Consider the following 23,030-nt stretch of genomic DNA (forward strand, 5'->3'; position numbering starts at 1 on the left):
ATGTTCCTTCAAAGTAGAAGGAAGGAGGCTGACTGAAATGGTAAATACCATAAAAATACATACTTAGTGTGTAGCTGTCTAACTGCTGAAAGTCTAGTAGAAGACTTGTAGAAAGTATGTAAGCTAGATATCAAGTGTCAAGAAACTTGAGGTCAGCTGCAAATTCCCAACATACCTGCTTATGCTTTTCAATTTATAAGGTTAGTTTTTAGCTTAGCTCATTTACTGAGCACCACATTTGTGCCTTTAAATGTTCTAGAGCATAGTTAGTATACTTCCCTATTGTTGCTTGTGTGTCTGGATGTGCATACACATTTGTTGTGTAAAATCAAAAGATTTTAATAACTTCGTAAGAAGTTGCCACTTGTGCCTTTTCTCATCCTATGTATTTCCATTTCTTTGAAGATACAGGGGCAAATTTAAAGGCATTTCAGCTAAATTTGAAAAGCTGGGTGATGAGTAATTGTTTTTTTTTTTCTGTAATAAGATTATGGTAGCACAGCAAACAAGGAAATAACCTGCAAAATGCTTTCCTATATCTTTATTAATACTGTGTTTTGCTATTGACTTCATTTCACTGTGTATTTTGCTCTAGGTTGCCTTATATATGACAGTGTAGTTTCACATCTTATGTTCATTTAAGGAGAGGTATGTCTAGTAACAAGGATTAGTTGCTCATGCTATAACAGTAGGATAAATTAAAGCAAAATTCATTATTAGATTGGTCAAGAAAAATCTCTTGGCTACTTTCTGTAGTATTTTACACAACAAATAAGAATTTTTTCAAAATTAAAACTTGTTTCTGTTAACCTATTTATTAAGCTTATGAACATGTAAGATTGTTTTTGATCCCATAGAGATTAATCTGTTTATTAAATGATTTTCTATGCTTGCAAGTACAGGAGACAAGAATTTCTGTAGGTCAGATTTAGTAGCAAAAATGAGAAGGTGTAGAAAGAAACATCTTTGCAGAAAAATACTTGCAAATTTCAAGAGGATAGAATTTCTGGTTAAATACAGTTACTGTTCCAGTGTGGCTACTGATCAGTTACAGCTGTTTGATTTGGAATTAAATTACTCTTAATAATTAAAATACTCTAAAATGCAGGCTTATATTAACAGTGCTTGTCCAGACTTTGCCATGCATTGCATCCTAACCCTGTATTAGATAAAAATAGCTCCTAGATCAAGCTGGAATCCACCTTTTTGGAGGAAGGCTGTTACAATCAATTTTCCTGATCAATTGTGTGTGTGGCCATCCAGTTTTAGATATGTTTATGCTCCTGTGGTCAGGTTTGTGCCTCAGACATTAAATTGTAACTTGGCTTCTTGTGTTAGGTAGGTGCCCAGCTGTGTGCTTTTTTTTTTCAGACTTTGTTTTAAAACTGTTCTGCTTTCTATAAACAAATAGGTATTTCATGGAAATTTAAGTTTTGCTTTCCTAAATTCTGAATTACGATTTTTCCAGCAAGAAAATTAATTAGAAGAATTCAACAGGAAAAACTGAAATGGAATTTTTATTTATGTAGGGGAGTTTCTATAGTGCAAGACAAGACATTTTAATTAATTCATTTGTAATAAAGCATATGCTGGCAGTCCAGTTATGGATCCCCACCCACAGGTAGTAGGGGTTTCTATATACAGCAGTTTGGTTTAGTATAGCAAGGTGAGAGTTACTTTCATTAGTCTCAGTGTCTATTAGCAACAGCGCTGATAACAGTAAGCATAGGACTGTTGAGAATTGATAGAAGTAAATTAAAACATTGTATACAAAGCAGTAGTGTCTTCATTTTCTGAATATCTAAAAACAATCCGTTAATCAAATTTTAAATGTGTTCTTATTGAAGTTTATCTCATCAGTTTTGTCAGTTTTATGTGTGAACCTTAGTATTATGTGAAGCATGCTACTTCCTTGTTAAAAAAGTTAGAGAAGGCCACAACAGAGAGGAACTGAAGTTCATCCCTATGCAAAGCAAACAAAGTCAACAAAAATAATAGAAAAAACCCAACCAAACAAACCCACCCAACCAAACAAACTCACCCCATTCCCCACCTCCCCCCCAACTGAAAACAGTCACTTTCTTCATAGGAATAAAAACACAAAAACCAGCTGTTTTCCTGTCTGGGTATCTTTTCTTTGAAATCCTGCTTTTTCTTTTTTTTTAAACAGCATTTCTCAGAAAGGTAGCACTTACTGCAAGTATTGTAATTTTTAACTGAAAATATAATTAGGTCAGATTTTTAGCTTTCTGCAGTATACTTTGATAGAGATGATCCTGGTATGGATCTCACATTTCTGAAACAAAGAAGTCTAGTTTCTAATTCAAGAACCAATCTTATCACAAGTAATAAAAACCTATCACTTCTCAGAAAAACAGGGCTAGAAGGGGGGCAAAAGGTTCATTTCATCCATCCTTCTTCCTCAAATCAGGATACTTTATATCTGCACTACTCCTAACACATATATGTCTAACTTACTCAGAAAACCTCCATTGATGGAGCTTTTGAAGATCTCCATTGTATTCTTATTATTATAGGGTGTTTTCAGTGTTTGTTTACGTAGCATTTCCTACATCCTCTATAGTCAGCACTTCAAATTTTCTCTTTTTAATAGACTTTGCAGGTTTCAGGACTGTTACCATGTCTGCCAGCAATCTCCTGAAGACTAGCAACTAAAGCATTTCAGTCTGAGTTGTTTTTTTTTTTTTTAAAAAGAAACTGGAGCATATTTGTGTCGTATTAAAAACAGGAAAGATAAAAACCCTTAAGTGCAATTTCTCAGTTCCTCTGTTACCCAGAGTTGCACAGCAGTTAGTGCGTATATTTTTGTAACACTTGCAATCACTGACATATAACCAAACACACTTTTGTTCCTAGGTGAAAAATTTAGAGAACTAACGGATAAGTTCCTGAGGGTTAACTTCAGTAAAGGCTGCCCACCCTTGTTTACCACTTTGAAATCTTTATATTACAATCCAGAAAAGGTAAAATTTAGTATTTATTTGGTTTTAATGAAGTCTTTTGTATTGAATTTCTAATAGACTATCTAAGAGTTTTTATGTAGCTTTTCCTGTAACCTACCAATTACAGTTGTTGAACAATTTTTTCCCTAATGTGCTATTTTGTCATATGTGAATGATCACTTGATGTCAAAATGCTTTAAGTCAGATTGGTGCAGAGTGCACTGAGGTTCTTGAAAAATCAAAGATAATTAACTCTGTGTACTTTGAGTGCAAGTGTTAGAGGATTCTTCAAACTTATGGTTTATGATGTCACCAGAAGTAATGCTTTTAAGATAACAGAGGTGGCTATTGTTCTGTGTACATTTCTGAATTGCATTAATACATTAGTATTTATCACAAAGGCTTGTTTCCTATTTCAATCTTTAGCTGAAACTTCAGTGCATTAATTTTGTACTTCTAACCTCACAGTTTTGGTGTAATTATTAGAATTATTAGAATAATTATTAGTCACATTAGAACTATTGTTTCAAATGTAGTTTTTCCTTCCAAACTTGACAGTAAGATATAGTGAAAATAAATTTTGAAATTAAAGCATATTACCAAAATGTGCAGAAAACAGAATAATTAAGATCAGTCCCTTCAGATATTATTTTTGCTACAAACACTATGGGTATTCTAATCTGTTCATGACTAGTTCAGAAGATAATTTTGTATCTGGAAAACCCTAAATACATGATGCAGCTTTTCAACCAGCAGTGAATACTCCTTTATTTAAACTAACATTCTTCTTTCTAAGAGTTTCTTTGTGAGTTATTCAAACATGAAATTTTCAGTACACTTCTGTAGTCTCTACTTTTGCCATGGTTGATATAATTTTGGTGAATTCTGGTGTTGTGGTGGTGTGGTTTAACCTCAACTGTCAGCTCAAGTACTGTGCAGCTGCTTGCTTACTCCAACCCTGCGTGGTGGGGAGTAGAAGCTTGGGATTTGTTTGTGCTGCTAACGTCTGCAAAAGTGTTTTTGTTGTATTTCACGTGCTTTCTTTGCCAGGGCAGGCTGTCTTTTACATTCCACTTGGTTGGGTTTGCCTATAGCTATAGTGTAACAGAAGAATGTTTGAAACTAACAGTAACTTTAATTTTAGTCCCTGACACCTAATTTTAGAATTTGTAAAATTTAGGGGTTGAGGGCAGAACATTGCAGCAAGCTAATGTATCTTTCAGGAAAATACTGTATTTGGATATCTAATTTGTCTAAGTTAGAGCTCAGTACTAGCTTTTCACATAAATTACTGGTATATTTTGACTGAAAGAGGATTGTAGTCACTATTGTGTTATGTCTACTAGAAGATACCTAGCAAATTTCTGATTTCTCTACCAGTTGGGAAGAATGCTCCCCATGTTTCTTTGGAAACAAATGTAGTTTGGTGTAGTCAACTGCAGTTCAATTTTGGAGTGGCATAGGTGTGAGGATTTGATGAACAAGTTAGTATTTAAGCCTACAAAGTTCCTTCTTTCTAGAGTTCCAGGTGGGTCTGTGATCTTTCATGAACAGCATGGAAAAAAGAGTGGTTGTAGAGAAGGAAAACATTTGTCAGATATGTTCAGGAAAATGTTTTCTAATTGCAGTAAGTTGGTACCTCAGCCTTTTGGCTGTGCTAGGTAGGTTCCTTCCCCAAGTATCTATTACATGAGTACTTTCTATCTATGAAACTAACATTAAGGAAGCTTTCCCAGCTGCTTCCAGAAAGAATTAATGAATGTTCCACCAAAATTAAAACTCAAATCACTGCAGTGCCAGCTGGGTGCATGGGATGTTGTTTTTTCAGCTACTGAATTGGAATTTGTTTACGTACTTGTGTGAGTATTAGTGTGATGAAGAGAGTGGAGTACAACTTCTTCATCATTTCATAAAAGAATAAGGCTTACTTTGGTTAAGTAGGAATGGTGTTTTTCATCCTCCTTCACAGTGTAAGTAGAAGTGTTTGTGATCCTTTGGGTGAAATCTTGGAAGGGTGCCATAAGTGGGAAATGTTAAACTGTTTCATTAGAAAAGTAATCTTAAGGTTATTGCTGGGAGAAACTTTCTTTGAGTAACCAAAGACATGAGAATCTGAAATCTGTTCAATAAAGGAAGATTGCCAAAAAACAACAAAGCTCCATGTGTACTGGAAGACTTGTTTTGAGGTAAAACATTCCTTAATAAATAAGTTTCTAATCAAATATACTTCATATTGCATTATGCAATCTGTCTTGCCTATAATCCTGAAGCAGAAAAAAAATGTATGTGTATTGGCCTTGCCTTCAGTTTGTGATGTGCAGAGGTTTATATTTGACTCCACAATTGGGTTGAAAGGAACCTGTTCAAGATTTGGTAACTGTGAAACTTGGGTGCTTGAGAAAGTAAGAGATGGTGTGGTGAAATCCATCACTGCTTGTCCCAGGTTTCATCACTCGCAGCAATACTGTTGCCTTCTAGAAGGGAATTGTTAACCTATGGATAATTATGTTAAAGCAGACTTTAAAAGAACTGCAGAACCTGATGGGGAGAAAGGGTTAAGCAGGCTTTGCTGTAAATTTCTGTGCATGCTTCTGCAGCGTGATCCAGTTTCAGGCTTTGTGGTCCATTACTGCTTGCAAGTCGGTGATCTAATTTGTTTTTCTCCATAGTTTTAGAAGGAAGTTATACAAGACGTGGCTTAATCCTTTAAAGCTCTTCAAATGAGGTTGTGATTTCTTCAGTTTTTGTGCTGTTATGCTACTGTGATAAAGTAGCATGTGAACTGGTTTATTTTTTGCTGTTTCTTCTTTGTGAAGCCACCTAGACTGAAGGAGACATAAGTAGTTCAAGCTGAAGGGTGAGAAGCCCTAAGAAATGAAGCTAACAATTGTCTTTTGCCTAGAAACTGTACTGTCATTTTAACTTGATCAATGTATTGTGCTGTGCATAGAACTTTTGATTATGAAATACTGCATACTTAAAAAAATAATGCCAGATGTTCAGTATCCTGAATGCATTTCTATACCATACTGTAGCATAAAGTTAGTCTAATATTGAAGTAAGGAGAGGGGCATTGAATTGCAGGATGAACTGTTGGACAAAGGCCAGCTGAGTCGATGTCTGTTTACTTTTTATAATATTGGCAACTGATTTCCTACAGGTTATGTGCATGAATGAGGTGTAAAAGGAGTTAGGATGTAGAGTTCAAGTTATTTCTCAAGTGATAATAGTTACTGTGCTCCTGGTTAGCAGATACCAAAGGCATGCACTAATCACTTCCTAACTTGCTACTTTGGTACACAGCCAGATTCTATGTCTTTCCAATTGAAGACAAGGTCAATTGGAGGGTGATAGAGACTGCCAGACTCAGTCTTACACTATTTTTCAGAGTGTCTTGTTAAAAGGAAGTTTATAACATCATATAGACTGTGTTCAGTGGTACATCACTGCTGATACTCAGTCACAGATCACTTTTTATCTACAAAATATTAGAGAAACCATTTGATGGAACACTGTCGTAATGGCTTTGTTTGTATTTTAAAAAAATACTTTAAGTATGATGTTCGCTGCCTGTGTCAGATAATTCTTGAAGTAACCACTGTATGTTGTGAAGAAATTGTCCATGCTTTCCTTCTATTCATTATATGGCAGCTTGAGGCTTTTTAAATGTGAAAACCCTTGGTCATAATGAAGTAGGGTCAATGAGTGTGGTTATGTAAAGGCAAAGTTCACAAATGTAAAAAGCATCGCACCAGGTTCTACTCACCTTGAGGTTTGGAGAAAAGAAAGGAAACGGCTAATCTGAACAAGAGCTGAGAGCTTCCTCTACAGATTACTAGAGTTAAGGGACTTTTGCATTCTGAGTTGGATATTAATTTTTCTGAACTAATCTTGAGTTCAGTCACCTTCTCAAATGGCAGCCTTTGCCTGTTAGTACAATTCCTCTTGAAACATATTCTTGGTTCTGGCTATTGTTTAAGACATCCTGAGGGAACCCTGTGCATGTCTTACTGCTCTGCAAAACTCTCGTAAGTTCATTCTGTGTTTGTTTCTCAGACCTTTTTCCCTCATGTTAACTTTATTTGGATAATTTCTGTCACAAAATGAAAGCCCTCTGGGGTAAGAGGAGGAAAGGCACTTTCTGTGAAGGAAAGGCACTCTGTCCTAAACAACATCATGGTGGTGGTGACAGTAAATCTACAGTTTAAACTCTACTCTTCATGCACTGAGTCTATGGCTTTAATTGGCAGATACAGCACGTGCTTTGTCTTCCTGAGAGGAAGACATGTCCCAGGCAGGTACTTAAATTTCTTTTAGCTTCTCAACCTGCATCTTCTCCTATCTGCTAGCATCAAGGCAAACATTGGATATGGTGATATTTGTCTTTTGATCTTCTAGAAATCTTTTGCTCCTCTGCTAGGATGCTTCTTAAGTCAGAAGGAGACTCAATTAAGGCACCTGCATATATTCTCTAATTGTGACTGCATGCAACAGAACAGCAGGGGATTGCTCAACTGATGCCTAGTTGGTGCCTGTAGTGCTCTCTTGATGATACATGTCCAAGAGTGGATTCCTGTTATGTAGCATGGAGAAGCAGAAGATACCAATTGTCAGTGATTTCATAGACAACTTTTGCTGTTATGCTGAAAAATAAAGCAAATGTGAAAATGTGACTCCACACTTCTTCACGATACAGAATCCAGTAAAATTCAAAGCGCTTTCCATGATACTGTTTTTTGTCATCTTTCCTAACAAGATTCTCATTTCAAGCTCAACACTTGTGGTGAGTCTTCTGGTAGTCTTCTAAGAGTTGCTGGTCAAGTATCAAGTTTGGTATATCAAGGCAACAGAGAATGTACACCACTTTTGTGATTTTTTGAGGGTATGTGGGTGTCACTTCAATTGCTTTCTTAAATGCATGCATCTTGGTAGTGGAGGATCAAGTTATTGAATGTCTAAACATACTGGATGTGCTCATTGAACCTTGATTGGGATGCATCTCCTACTCTTAGTGGAGCTAGATAATGTCACTGCACTGCCATTCAGTCTTTGAAAGATGATCACGATGGATGGGGTTTGCTGAGGTCAGGGGAGAGTGAATGTCTCCCTCGTTTTTAAGATGTACAAAAAGGAGGATCTGAGGAACTATGGGCCAGTCAGATTGATCACAATCTTTGTGAAGCTGGAAAGGCAGATAATCCTGGAAACGATTACCAAACACACAAAGCCCAGTAGGTAGGATGGATTTATGAAGGGGAATTCATGCCTGATTAACTTAATAGCCTTCTCTAACAAAATTACTCTCTTAGCATACAAGGGGACAGCCGTTGATCCCATTTATTAGCAAGCCTTTTGACACCATCCGTGATAACGTAGACAACATCTTGAAGCACACCTTACTAGACAGTAATTTGTACTGAAAACTGGCTGAGCTGCCAGGCTCAGTGTTGTCATCAGCTGCATGAAGTCTAGCTGGGTTCCCCAGGTAGGTAACACTGGGGCCAGCAGTGGGAAGCATCTTTGTTAATGACTTAGTTGATGGGGCAGTGTATCCCTCAAGAACCTTGCATATGATACAAAACTAGGAGTGGCTGATCCCTGAGAGGATTGTGCTGGCATTCAGAGTCCTTGATGGGCTAGAGAATGAGTTTGACTAGGAGTTTAACGAAGGGAGATAGTCAGGTCCTGCACCTCAGGAGGACTAAGCCCATGCTCTAGCCTAGGCTGGGACCTGACTAGCTGGAAAGCAGCTTTGTGGAAAAGGCCTTGAGGGTTCTGGTAGCAAACTGAGCATAAACCTTCAATGTAGCCTGTTGCAAAGAAGGTCCATGGCATCCTGCGCTGTATTAGTAAAAGCACCACAAGCGCTACGGTGAGGTTGAAGGAGGTGATCCTCTTTCTTTCAGCCCTCACCACCTGGTGTGGTGAGTCTAGTTCAGGGCTCCCCAATACCCAGGCTGTACATACTGGAAAGAGCCCAGAGAAAGGCTGTACAGTTGATGAAGGGACTGGAGTGTCTGGCATACAAAGAGTTTGAGAATTAGGATTGTTCAGCCTGGAGAAGAGAAGGCTCAGATGGGATCTTGTGTATGTAACTAACTGAAGGGGAGAGTGAAAAAGGCAGATGCTTCTCATTGGTGCCCAGAGACAAGGTATTATATGCACGAGTTAAAGTACTTGAGCAAAAGAAAAGACACTTTTGTCGTAGAGGTTGTCAAACATGGGAACAGGTTGTTCAAAGAGGTAGTGCAGTTGCCTTCTTGGTGATGGTCAAAATGTGACTGGACATGGACAGGAATAATCTGCTTCAGCTGACCCCTGTTCTGCAACAAGGGGTTGGGCTAGGCATTCTCTAGAGGTCTCTTCGAACCTTCATTATTCTTGATCTTTTTACTATGTTTCACCTTCAAATCCAGGACCAGCTGGTAGTCATTTACTTGCTAGCTGGCAAGCTCGTCTAAACTACTGCAGTGCCAGGGCACACATACATTTTATACAAGTCTAGCAGCACTAAGACACTGTAGCAAACTGTTCAGAGAGCCACAGTAGAGACTGCAATGTTGATATACATGAATGCCTGTATACAGAAGCACTGAGATCCCTAATCCAGATACTGTAATTTGGAATCTTCAGCTGGGATTTTTATATCCATTTGCCAGCGGAGCTCTCCTAATCACTTCCTAGAATTTCTTGCTTCAGGCTATTCACAAAGGGAAGAACTTGTCACAGAATCTGCCTTTCAGAAATGAATTAACTTCAAAACATAGTTGAAGAACTGCAGTCTCACTTTAGGATTAGGTTAAATGCGAGTAAACGCATGGTTCACCACATGTCATGTGAAGCATATGAAACTGATGCTCTTTTGGTACTTGGCCAAAAACCAGGTTGTTTATTCAAGAGTGCAGTAGGGTTAGGCTAAGGATGTGATCTACGGATCACATATGGTTGTTTCTGTACAGTCCTTCATCAGTCTTGATTTTTGAGCTCTCAAAGTGGCACATATGGCATCCATCTTTATTTCTGCAAAATTTCACAGTGCAAATTCTAATAGACAGTGTTGTGCATTTGGTGTTTTGTCAGTGATCATCTGCTTATAGTCTCAATTAGAGAAAAAGAGTTGCATAAAGAATACATCAGTCTTAGGAATCAGTAATTGTTTGGCCAGGCTGTTGATGTAGATGCTCCCTGAAGATGAGTTTGCCCCCATCTATATGGTGAAGGAAAAGTGGAGGACAAAATACTGATAAAATTCTAGTAATCGTAATTGCATCTAGACTAACTTCTCAGGTGTGATAGCTCATTTTCAGTTTGAGTAATTTTCTGCTGATGGAGCCAGTTTGTTCTAGCAAACCTGCTGGTGTTAGTAACATTATGCAGCAGGGACTATTGATGTGACAATGGTGGGGGTTAATGTGCTTTTGCCCCTATCCTTGATGTGCTGTGTAAATGCACAGCTGTTGGGAGGTGCTCAGTGGCACGGTTGTCTAAGGCTTGTCAGATGCCATATGTGAGATTATAAATGAGGTGCTGTGCTTTGGAGATCAGGACTTCAATTTTTAACAACTGTTACTTATATCTGCTCTTCCCGATACCTGGTGCCTTACTGTGATCTGCAGTGACAATTACAATGGCATATATTTAAAGAGAAGATGGCCTTTTACCCAAAAATAGCTTGCTTTATGGGAGCTGATAACACAAGTCCCATGAGCTGTCATCCTCATCTTGGAGTTTTAAGATGTAGAACTTCTGCACCTGAAAAGTTCTTGCTCTTTCTGTGCTGTGTATGTTAAAGGTGAAGATAAAAGACATGGAAGTTATAGGATGCCAGCAGATGATGTTCTTAGGGAACTGATTTATGAGTCTCTCATGCAATTCAGAATGGATTATCTAAGAGCCCTGACTTGTGGACAGAGTGGTTCACATTCCCAGTTGTACGTTCTGCCCTGTCTTTCCACTCTGCCATTTTTGCTGAAAGAAAAAGTACGGTGTGCAAGTGTTTGAGTACCAATTTCTGAGTCTGTACAATTTTAAATCTGGGGGTTTTTGTCATATGTTGTGGTCTTAAGCTACAAGTGGAGCTGCTCAACAAACCATTTCTGCAATGCCAAACTTGAAAAGATGGATGGATTAAATGTGGGGAAAAAAAAATACTGGCTGTCCTCATTTGGAAAGTCCACAGATGTGACTTTAAAAAAAATCACATGCTATGAAAGGTGCTTATGTGTAGTAGTGCCAAAGATGATAGTGTGTTTTGAAGAACTATAGTTATTTCTGAAAAAAAAAGTAGTGTCTTAAGAACATTTAAAACATGTAGTTCTCATCTTGCCTTTGAAAATTTATTCACTTGATATTCTTGATCTTGCCATAAAATAGGGAGGTTTTGCATCATCAATTCATAAACATACTTGGAGGTAACTTGTATTTTAAAGTGAATTTCTGGTCTTTGTGACTTTTAAGCAAGGACTGTGTACTAAGAATTGTAGGTGACTAACTACAGTGAATTAATTCCAAGCAAGTGAGATATATAGAAGGATAGCAGGGAGGCTGTAATCAAAAACTTCATCCAACATAAACAAACTTCTGTGGTTGTGTTTTGGGGGTTTTATTAACAAGATAATGTACTTTCCTCTACAACTTTGAAATGTTACTTTAAACACAGCTTAAAATAGATAAATATAGTAAATTTTTTTACTTATGGTTGCTATTTCTGTAATAGTACAAATAATGTGATTTTCATGATTTGCGGAGACTTTTTGGAATAATCACTTGAACTACTACTATGTAAATGAAAAGTTTTGAAATGTGACTGCATATATGGGGGGTTTATGTACTGAGAAACATGGAGCATTTACAAGGAAAATGTCTCAACACAATATAGTCTGTGTGTAAATTTAAGTGCTGTGATATGGGTGTCTTAGTCTCCTGTGTAGGGAAAGAGATTAACTGTCTAGCTGCTGGGCTTTTCTTCTATGCTACAAGTGTTTTCATAGCTTTTATGCTTTGCTTAGTACTTTCGTATCTAAAGTTTGTTATTACCGAAATATCAGTATCAGCAACTTATGCCATTTTCCTTGAGTTTGCTGGACTTATGAAAAACCATTAATTTAAAAAGCCTACTGTATAATATGGAGGGTTATTAAATAATTTTACCAGTTTTTTTTAGTTTCTGATTAGCAAGAGTACTTGACTATTTATATTTATCATGCTGATACCTTTATGCTTGAATAAAATTTGCACAGTTGGTATAACTTTTATGTCAAGGAGAAGCTGTAGGCTTTTTTGTATGTTTGGGAAGCAAAAACTAGCATTTAGGAGTGTCACTTTATTATTACAAGTTTATGCAAAGTTACTGTCCAGAGTGAATGTAACTGTGGCTCTTGGCAGAATGTCTTTGCTGGAAGCGAAAAATCTCAAGTATATGCAATTATATGGGGTATATTTATTTTCACCTTCTATAAGCTACAGTCCAGATGTATTAGAAATATCTGTGAACTGCCTTATTTGTTACTCTTCCTCACAAGAAATGGATCTTGGAGTGCTGCCTTCACCTCCTCCACAGAAAATTCTCTTTGTACTTGATCAGTGCTCTGAAATCCTCTTTGGTTCCCCATACATGCTGGTCTCTGTATCCATGAGATAAAAAATCCAAAGAGTGAAGATCTTCAATTAGTCAACATCAAGGTTTACGTCGATTGTGTTGCAGGTGCATTGGTTGATTCCATTGAAGCTCGACATTAGTGCACATGTGCCCTTTTTCTGAGTATCTAAAATCATGGAGACTGTGAGGAAATACTGGATGAGAGAAAATGTCTGGCTGGAAGAAACGTCAGAAACAACAGTCTCAAAAAAAGGTGTAAGACTATCTACACAGGAAGGTAGGCTGTCTTCAGTGAAGATCTTTCTTTAACCTTTCTGGAAAGAAGGCATATTTCTGCCTTAATGTGGGAAGCTAAAGGAATATAAAGCAAGTTGCCACTGATGGTTTTTTGTTGGTTTTCTTTCTTTTTTTTCTTTAGTTAGATGTCCTCTGCAAATTATTGATGGATTACGTAAGGAAGTAAAAAACATTAGTTCTGTTAGGAAACCCTGCATTTTTAGAAGAAATAGCTCTGTAAGATTAACTAAGGACAGCCTTTTGTTCATACTGACTCCATTACTTCAAGTGTTAGGAAGTAGTGCCTTTAAGTCAAATTCCAGGATGGGTGATCGGTAAGTGGATTTACCCAGGACCTGGCTAACAACTGGTACAGCTGTACTGTGCAGCTGGATCATAAGGAGTAAGGAAATTTAAAAATAAGTAGAGGAAGGAGAAGGATGAGAAACATTATTGTAGGTACAGCAAGGATAGGATGCTTCCACTGTGCAGTGAGAATGGGGAGTGTAAAACATGCTGATGCTGACAGTTTGGGTCTGTGAGATAACATGCAAGCCAAAGCTGACAGGTGTAGCAGCTGATTTATGAACTACTTTATCAAGAGAGCTTTTTTAGTTTGAGTGATCTATATTGGGATTAACTGCTCCAAATAACCCATTTGGAGACCCACAAGAAATTATCTAAATATCTCTGCTCATAGTTGCTCCTACTGATGTTTTGCTCATGTGAAATGATTTGCTTTCTTTAGTGCAGTCCCCAAATTTGTCCGAAAGCCTTCAGAAAACCAGTTTCTCATTAAATTGGTCATGTGATGACCAGAGAGTCGTCTTAGAATATTGGTTTGCTCTGAATTTGTATTGTACTACAGCTGCTATAAACTTTCCAATTGATTATACTTGTACATAGCATTATTTTTAAGGGCATGTTGCTTCAGCAGAGCAAGTATACGGAATAGATGTTACAAGCTACTTTTTGAATGACAAATGCAAACTAGACTCAGATAAATGGAGGAAGTTTTTTTCTTCTGGAGTTTGGTGTTTCAGATAGCTTATGTGTTCATTTTGACACTAGAAGTTTCACTTCTTTTATTTCAGGATTAGATGTTAGCAGTGCTAGCAGCAATGGACAGCAGTGGTTTCAAATACAGTAGTCCAAAATTATTGCTTTGCGATTAGTCAGTCCTTATAAGCTGGTAGCTCTGTGGTGAAATTCCTGAGACTAAATGTCTGCTTAGCTACCACACACTGAGAAATGCTAAAGTTGGTGACTAACCATGATAGCATAAGGATGTGTGTTTTAGTGCAGGTTACAGATTTTTGTCTTTCCCTGTCAACATGAGCATAGACACACATTTAAAAATGGTTTTCTCAGGGAAGCAGAAGTGCGTATTGATGGCTTAGTTGAGTAAATTTAAAAAATGGACATGTACCTACATGTGAATTGCTGTTAAGTTTTAAAGCAATGCTTTCATTGTGTATTACACAAAACAGTAAAGCTGCATCCTTGACATCTGCATATGTCACAGATGAATAAGTAAGGTGACTTGTGTTAAGTAAATGGTTGGTTGTCCTGTTTTTCTGGTTTTATTTTCATGGTGTGAGGTGGTAAAATAGTTTTTATTTGTGATTTCTTTATTGCATTCAGATATTAGCCATATACTCAAGTGTAAGCAATGGAAGTTGTCCACGTGAGGCTAAATAGGGCTTTTACAATTGGAGTGATTTATTTAAATATTCTCTGCAGGCTTGTTCATACTTCGTTGGGTGAGGGAAATCTCTCTCAGCTATGTAAAAAGTTGTGGAACAAAAACTTATTAAGTGAGACAAAGTAGTTGCAAGTAAGCTAGTGTATGGCTGCCATGACTAAAAATGGAAATATTCAGTCATTTGCATAACCTACACATTTTCCTTTTCACACTGATAAATCTTACGTTTCAAAGTAGTTGGTTTTGGGACATTTTTAAAATAATGGAGAAATGTTGCTTTAAAAAAAATCAAAATCAAGCAGTCTGAGTCTTGCTGCAGAATTTTTTTGGTTCTTCTCTGAACTGTCTGAGCTTATAGATGCTGTGATCTTAGATATTAATTTGTATAAAATTATAGTAAGTAATAGAAAATGCAACTTTTTTGGTGGCTGCCCATGAACATCTTCCTGTGTGGATTACACTGGAAGAGCTTGAACTCAGACCTTTTGTGCAGTGCAAGTGTGCCAGCTGGCTCATGTGTTTGGCATGTTTTGTTCTTAGCCTGGATGAAAAGCAGATCTCAGTTCATGCCAATCACCTCTTGGCTACAGATGAAGATGCTTCTTGTCTTCATTAGGCTGTAGTAAAACACTTTTTCTAATGTGTAGCTGCTCTTTCCTCCTGCCCTTTTCTCCCCATGTGGTTAATTGAATTTAGGATGTTTTTTTCTTCTTTTTGAAAAGGGAAAAATATTGGCAGCTTCTTTATTTGAAACTTCCTTCCTTTTTCCATCCAGAAAGGTATGGACAAAATGCCTTGGACTGAAATACCATTAATCATGTGACAGGGCCTTGCTGGATACCAGAGGTTATCAGAAGTGTGTCTCTGCTACTTTCAGGCCTTCTGCAGGCCTGAAAGTTCACATCTAAGCATCAGCATTTGTAAGGATGGGAACTTCAGACTGCAGATTTACCACATGGGCAGAACTTAGCTGGGTCTGAACCCAAAATTCTCCATCACAGTGTCTCTAGAGACCCTTCTCAAGAAGGGAGTACAAGTTCCTTGCCAAGCTATATCCAACTCATTCATCACGAGCAATCAAGTAACCCTTTTCAGGGAGACTATGGAAGTGTCTCTGTGAGCAACAGGAGACATTCTTGTTTGTGCTGTCATTGTGTCAGAGCTTTTTCAAGTGCTAAATTGTTTCTGGGGAAGGTTCTGTTTAGAATGGTGTGGAGAGTGTGGAATCAAAAGAAAAACAAGGAACTAGCTTATTATAGTGGGAATCATCATTGTTTTGTGGGTTCAGCTTTCAGCTCTGTTGTGTTGGCTGGCTTTGTGTGTATGTGTGAATGATTACCACTGTCTCAGAAATGGACTGGTACTGGAGACAACTCAAGAAAGGCTTGGTTTGGTGTTGTTAACTGTGTACCACAGATGAGCTGCAAACCCTGTTTAAAAAGTTGTCATCAAAGGTCTTCTCCAGAACTCTGAGCCAACAACTGCATTATGTTTTTTCAGTCTTATTCTGTTTGGTACTAAGCTCATAAATATTTTTCAGGGTCTATTGATACCACTTCTTCATGTTGTGAGCACCTTCTAATCCCTTTCTTAGATAACATCTTGTTATAGCAAAGATTTCAAGTATTGACATAGTACTCTTGTGGACTGTTTTTATTGTTGCTTCTCCATTTCCCGTGAGGCATTTAGAGTATTGCTTCAGGGTATGTACTGTCTGTTTCTTTGCGTTGTGAAAGATATTCCTGTTTTGGTCACAAGGACTTTCTGTTAATATCAACATGGTTTTCTGGCACAGGGACAGCACTGTCAACTGCTGTTAAAGGGCTATTTGTCATTCAGTCTCTAGGTATCCTATTTTTTCTAGATGATGAGGGCTGACTGTTTTGAAGTTGCACAACAGTGCTTTCCCTTGAGTACTATGTAGCAAAACCACTTGCAAATGGTTTCTAGATATCTCAATCTGTTGATATGGAGATATCCAGATATATAATCTAGATATAGGGGGTTAGATATTTTCAAAGTACAGCTATTTTTCAGTTTCTCCAGTAGACATAAGGGTGACCAAGTCTAGTGGATGCTGCTTCTGCTGTACTGGAAAAGTGGTGTCACAATCTGAACTAAATGAATAAAGAATACTATTTGAATGAATTTGAAGTGCATAAACAATACTCTTCTTACTCTGGGAACCAGAAAGCTTTGTTCAGTACGATGACTTGCAAAGCTGGTGATGGGAGATACTGTCAAAGTTCAGTTGTACTATGAGATGAATATCAAGGAATTGATTTATTCATATTTATTCATATTCATATGTGAGACATACTTTTCTGCTATTAAAGTAGAATTTTTGCATCTTTAGGAGTTGGTTTTTCAAATAAGTACTCGTCCAATTCAGAGATGTTTGATTTGCTGATGACAAAATAAGTGGTGCTTTGGAATCAGTTTCTGTGACCAGCAGGGCCAGTGTTGTCAGCACCATGCGTTATATGCAAGAAACAAGTTTTCTATAGGAAAGGTACCTCTGTGGAGAATCCTGTATTTAAGGAGAAAGGTGGTTCAATGCAAAGTTTCAAGGACAGGTGATGTAATCTTTCTTTGAAGGGCAAGAACACATGTTCCTTTTTCCCCTGTATACATAATTTTGTCTGAAGTGAAAGTGTAATATGCAGAAATACTGCCTTTTCAGGTTGGTTTCTGCAGTCTTCCTCCCACTCTAGAGCTTCAGAACCAGCTGAGAAATCCAGCTTCCCAGTGGTGAAGACCACACGCTTTGAATCATAAGGAGCTGCCTGACATCTGAGTCAGGTTGTCAGATTCCAGATTTGAGAACATCTGTCTTAGGAATCATCCTGTTTCTTTTCTAGCACAGAAGACCTTCATCCTGTGGAAGATGAGTAGGTTCATGAAGGGTATCCCCTTCTGTTACCTTCTGTTATCTGTATATCCCCTATCCTGGCTGTTTTCCGTCTCTTTTTCCAGCTCCTCTGCACTAGGTGTCCTTGTGCTAGAAAAGTAGAAGTGCTTTATCAGTGTAAGATGTTCCTGTGAAATTACACCCTTATTTTGAAGGAGGGAGACAAGTTTGACAGCATCCCATTGCCCTCCTGAGGAAGGGCTACAGTTGTCTTTAAAATTGTCTGCATATAGAAGGTTAGGAAGGTAATGCTCCATGTAACACTGCCTTTGAAATGAAGGCCCTGCCCAGAGAAAATATATCTGATTCTTGTGCCAAAACATTTGAGCTTTCAGGCAGCTAACTGTTTGGAAGGCACCTGCTTGGTAATACCAAGGCAGCTTTGATTACTGAATTGTACATGTCTTTTTCCCTTAACTGAAGGTTTTATGTACTTCAGGATTGGATGTCTCAAATGAGGTCTGTTGTGTAGGTGAATAAGAAGCACCCAGACTTTTCATTTTTTCCCGGCTGATACTAGATGGCTTTTGAATATAGAATGATTCTTCTATGTCATTCTTCTCTTATGTCTTTGTTCAGGAGCTTTCTGAGACAGATGAATCTGAGTAGGTGAGACTCTTTTGATATTTCTATTTTTTTAGTATCTATCTGCTCTCATTATTGCCAAATAAATACCCAGAAGTTTCTTAAGAGAAGCCTCATTAGGTCACCTACTGAAAACTGTTGTCTAGTTTTCCTCCTCTATCCCTTTGTGGGAGGTTATGAAAAGGACTAGCCAAAGTTTTCCTGTGTGGAAGAGTCTCCAGCTCATGGGGGTTTGAAACTTGTAGGATCCATTGAATTCCATTTGAAGAACAAAGTACAATATGTACAATATGAGACACTGATATTTCAGAAGCTTGTAGACTTGACACTAAGGTGAGGCTATTTTCTGAGCAGCAGTATCTTCTTAAAGGCATTGGTTTCTGTTTAGGAGTAGGCTGCAAGGAACTGTACTTGAAAGAGAGTAAAATTACTTTCATTAAAGTAACTGAACAATTGAAACTACTCTGGATGCAGTACAGAACTGTGAATAGCTGGTCTTTATAAAGTGTCAGTTCTCTTAAATCCCAAAACAGCCCATAACACACAAATGTTTAGCTTTTAGTATGTATGTTTATTAGGTGTTCCATAAGGAGGAAGCATTCAAAGTGGTTTTCTAAAGCATCAGTCTCCTACTGTGTGGTTATACCCAGAAGTGATGGATTGAGGCATGATGATGGACCATTTCAGTGTTTTAAATGTCACTCACTGTTTTGTGTTCTTATCCCTGCTGCTGGTGTGTCGCTGTTGAGCAGCTAGCAGAGTAATGAATGCATCAGTTCTCAGTGGCAAGAAGGAATGACCTTTATTGTTTTGATTTCATCACATATATAGAGTTCTCAAAAGTCACCCAGATTGGTCAGTCAGAAGCCTTCCCCCAGGCCTGATTGGCCAGGCCTGCACTGTCCAAGTTCTGGGACACTGTTCCAACAGCATCCAAACTTTATCTTTATTTACAAAACACAAGAAAACTTCTCATGGGAAAAACCTGTGCTAGCCACACTGGTGGACAAGGCACCATAGTGTAAAATACCCCTTGCCTGAATCAGTATTTAATTACATATGAATTTTGTAACAGTGAAATCTTTTTATGAAAGCACATACTGGAACACAGATCTGAAAGTGTTTCTGGGATTTGCCTGAAGATTTACCTGTACTAATGCATAACTAATTTTTCTTTGCTTAAGACCACTGTTGCATCTGTATCTACTGATCAGTAGCATGTTTTCTTGTTTGGGCAGCTTTATAGGTGCACCTTGAAACTGTACATTTCAGTAGCAGTATTCAAAGTTTCTCCTTTGGTCATTTGGCTTTGAGAATAGAGCAGATAATACTTAATGAGTCCTCAGGAAATCAAAAAGCAGGGACTCAAACCTGTGCCAAATGTCAACATATGGATTGCTTCTCAAACTGCCTGTTATACAGTAGCTTTTAAGTTGTTTGCACTGGAAGTGCTGGTAACTCCTTACTGAACTCTAATAGAAGCAAATGAAACAAAAATATTTAAATGTAGCATTTGTAACTAATAAATTAACTTTCTGAAGTCTTTAAAGAAAAAAGGCTATTGACACAGCTTTAGTCTAACCCCTTTATAGTACATTACAATAATTCAGTTCCTTTTCTTGCAGTTGTTTCATTGAAGTAAATACTGTATTGGTGTTTGGAAGGTTGTCATTGAAACTGAAGTCTATTATAAAATATTTTACACAACTGATGTAGTAATAGGATATGGAATCAATGTAGTAATTTAGTGTCCATAAATCAGAAAATTTAAGCCTTTTACTTGAAAAATTTGCGTCCTTGCTTTGTGGTAGTGGGCTGTTGAGTTCGTCTTCCATGATGTATTTCACCTCAATTTATTTATTGATATTTCTTAACCTTTTTGTATTGCTGTTCTCCTTACTCTTATTCCTTTGTCATTTCATACAACTTACTACTACATGGAATATAGGAAAAAAAAACAAACTAAAATTTAGGCTACTGTAGCCCTAACATTGCATTTTGGAGCCCCATACCATTGTTCTTACCTTTGATAGGCCTTTTTTTGTCTAAAGACAAATTTCTGTAGCAGAGTCACTTGGTATATGGCATAGCATGCAACACAGATTTCCATTCCATGGTGGGCCCATAGGTAACACTCTGATAGCTTCAAAAGACAATAGAAGAATTCTAGTCATCAGCCTTTTACCTGGAAAACAATCACTTTCCCTTTAGGCCGTCTTTTACAAAAGAGGACACAAAATTTATCTTGGTGTAATCAAATTACACAGATAAATTCAAACTAGTGCTCACAGAAGAAAAGTAATTCAGAGTTGGAGTTCAAGTGAATTGCATTCTTGTTACTTCGAATTCAAAAAGAAATTAACATGTATGTGCATTATATTTATTCCAGTCTATTTGTATTTCTCAGCTACTCATTTTAAAGCATTTACTCCAAGTTTACTTACAAAACTGTCCTTTCCAATGGAAGTAAGTTGCAGAGGAATGGAATAGCATTACGGTCTTTGTGGAGTCTTTGCTTCAAGTAGTACCAAGTGTGCAAGATGTTTTTTTAGCTTTCAGAATTGCTACACTTGACAAGAATATATAATGGTGTGTGAGCATGCACGATTTTAATCTTTAGGGTATAGGAGGAAAAATGAGCACTTCACTTGTTCATGCAAATAAGGCTAAAGCCCATTTCCTCCTTCTTGGATTCTTGCTGCTTAGCTCATTGTTCTTCCATACTAAAACGAAAGGTGTAGGTAGTGACCTATGAAAAGGTTTGAAGTTTAAATTCTGATCAACTGAAAGGCTTCTGAAACTGGTGACCCCAGAAATTAATTCAGTCTTTTTGTAATGAAATTAGAGATTTTTTGATTACTTCAGTTACACTTCTGTGATAACCTTAAGCTTTTTCAACTCAATGGCAAGAGAATAAACACACCATTTTCCTAAAATAATTCTGTTTGAAATTAGTATGTGGTCAATATAATGCTATTTCCAGATACCTCAGGTCAGTTTTTAGAAATTATAAAATTATGAAGAGTGCTGTACCTTTTAGAAATAGTAAAATACTATTGCCTTTAAGGTGGCAATGATGATTCTAGAATACAGATAATAGCAAATTCAAGAGACAGATTTTGCAACTAAATTTGCAGTTGATGTGGACACAGAAATTAGGGTTCATATTTCCATATCATTTGCTCCACCCTGAAGCAGCACACAAACCTGGAATTATTTTCCTAAATTACTAGCAAGAGACTGAAGCATGAGCATAAAAAGTAAGGGAAAAGATACTGTCATTTTCATTAAGTATGTCTGCAATAATCCAGCCATTTCATTTGCATTTTCTTAGCTGTTCCTTTCACTGAACACTTGTTTCCAATTGTATTGTTCTTAATGGCTTCCAGAATGACAATTATAGTGCATTTTCTTGAACTGCAAAAGCCAAAGCCACTGCAGACTTCTGAATTTGGAAGAACTTGACATCTTTTACAACAGATTACAGCTTGGTATTCTCCATCGTTTTAAGATTAAGAGTATTTGATTCCATTGTTAATGTCAGCTGATTGAAGACCTTTGTACAAGGATGTCCCACATCTGTCCACTGCCAGTGCCCACTGATGATGGAATCAGCACTGAATTGGGCATCAGTACACCAAGGTAGAACAGGGAGGAAATCACTTGTAACCCTGGATATAGTCACTAGCACTCAACCAAAGTAGGGACCAGGCACATGTGGCTCAGGGATGGTGATGCTGTTCTTTTTGGTGGTAGCATGCTCTTTGTCCAGATGTGAAGCCATACTCCTGAGTGTGCAGTAATGGATACATGTATATGTAGAGTTTGGTGTTGGGGTGTTCTTATTCAAGAAATGAAACAGTCTTTCTCCCTTTACACATAGTTCACTGATTATGAGGTTACTAGCAGCCAGATGGGGATAACTTTGGGAATACTTGGAAATTACAGTGAAAAGCGGCAGCAAGGAAATAACATTGCAACCCTGCTACCTGAAGCAGATGCTTCTGCTTTTAAACTTTTTTTTTTTTTTTGAGAGGAGAATCTTCAAATATTTTCTGAGGGTATTGATTTCTTTCAGCGAGCGGATGTCTGAGGCAGGCCAGAGAACAACTTCATGCATTTGTTTGCCTTTCTCCATTTACTTATGACTTCTTAACATTCCTTTATCACTTTGTAGTTATTTCAAGTCTAGGAACATTTTATTATATTTTATGAGATTTTGCTACTAAAACTCATTTCTTACAGGATTTGCACAGAGCTTTCCATAATGTGTGTGTTTATACATTTTATTACACTTTTGGGGTATTTACAGTGGCTACAATGTGAGTTGGGTGTGTCGCTTTCTCTGCTCTCTTTGAAACATTTTTTGCCTATTGTGCTGAATTAGGTTGAAGTGGTATCCTTCAAGTTGTATCTTTGATCTTCTAGAACAAGGTTTATTCCCTTCTCCCTTCTCTTCCAAAGTATATCTTGAAATATTTTGCCATCTCCCTACAACTCTGTTTTACTCTTGCAACCAGCTTTTTAAATGTAGGATCATCTTATTTTAACTATTGAAGTTTTGGGTTTTTACCATCTAGAGATTTCACCTAATGGGGAGTGTAGCCATTGTCCTGCCATGCTTACAGTCAGATCTTACTAAGTCCTTTCTGTGGTTTGGGTGTATATACATAGATCGTATTTCTTACTGTAATATTGTTCTTGTTACCTTAGGAGGCTGGTTGTTTACTTGCTGGATATGGAAGGCATATTTAGAATGAAGCTGCAAAACACGTTGAGCATTTCATAAAATGTTTAGAAATACTAAGTGGTATTTGGGAGCCATAGACCTGGAATTGGAATTGTTGTGATGAAATGTACAGGTCCTAATGTTTGTACTTACTGTAAATATCAGACTTGTATAGTGTGAGTTTAAAACTGTATGGGTGAATTTTGAGTCTTAAACCTTGGAATGGAAAACAGTATTGTTGACAAAGTCTGATTTCAGAAAGT

The 23,030-nt window shown here is 37.4% G+C and overlaps 1 protein-coding gene across 1 annotated transcript in view; it reads left to right on the forward strand.

The window, feature by feature from the left end:
• Nucleotides 1-23,030, forward strand: part of NAA16 (N-alpha-acetyltransferase 16, NatA auxiliary subunit) — a 63,680-nt gene that overhangs the window by 27,639 nt on the left and 13,011 nt on the right. The window contains exon 9 of the mRNA XM_085059052.1: nt 2,878-2,984. Within this exon, the coding sequence (XP_084915178.1) occupies nt 2,878-2,984 (107 nt within the window). The remainder of the gene's footprint in view (nt 1-2,877; nt 2,985-23,030) is intronic.

Source organism: Lichenostomus cassidix, chromosome 1 (assembly GCF_008360975.1).
Source record: "Lichenostomus cassidix isolate B80296 chromosome 1, HeHo_3.0, whole genome shotgun sequence".
In the NCBI taxonomy this organism is placed as follows: domain Eukaryota; kingdom Metazoa; phylum Chordata; class Aves; order Passeriformes; family Meliphagidae; genus Lichenostomus; species Lichenostomus cassidix.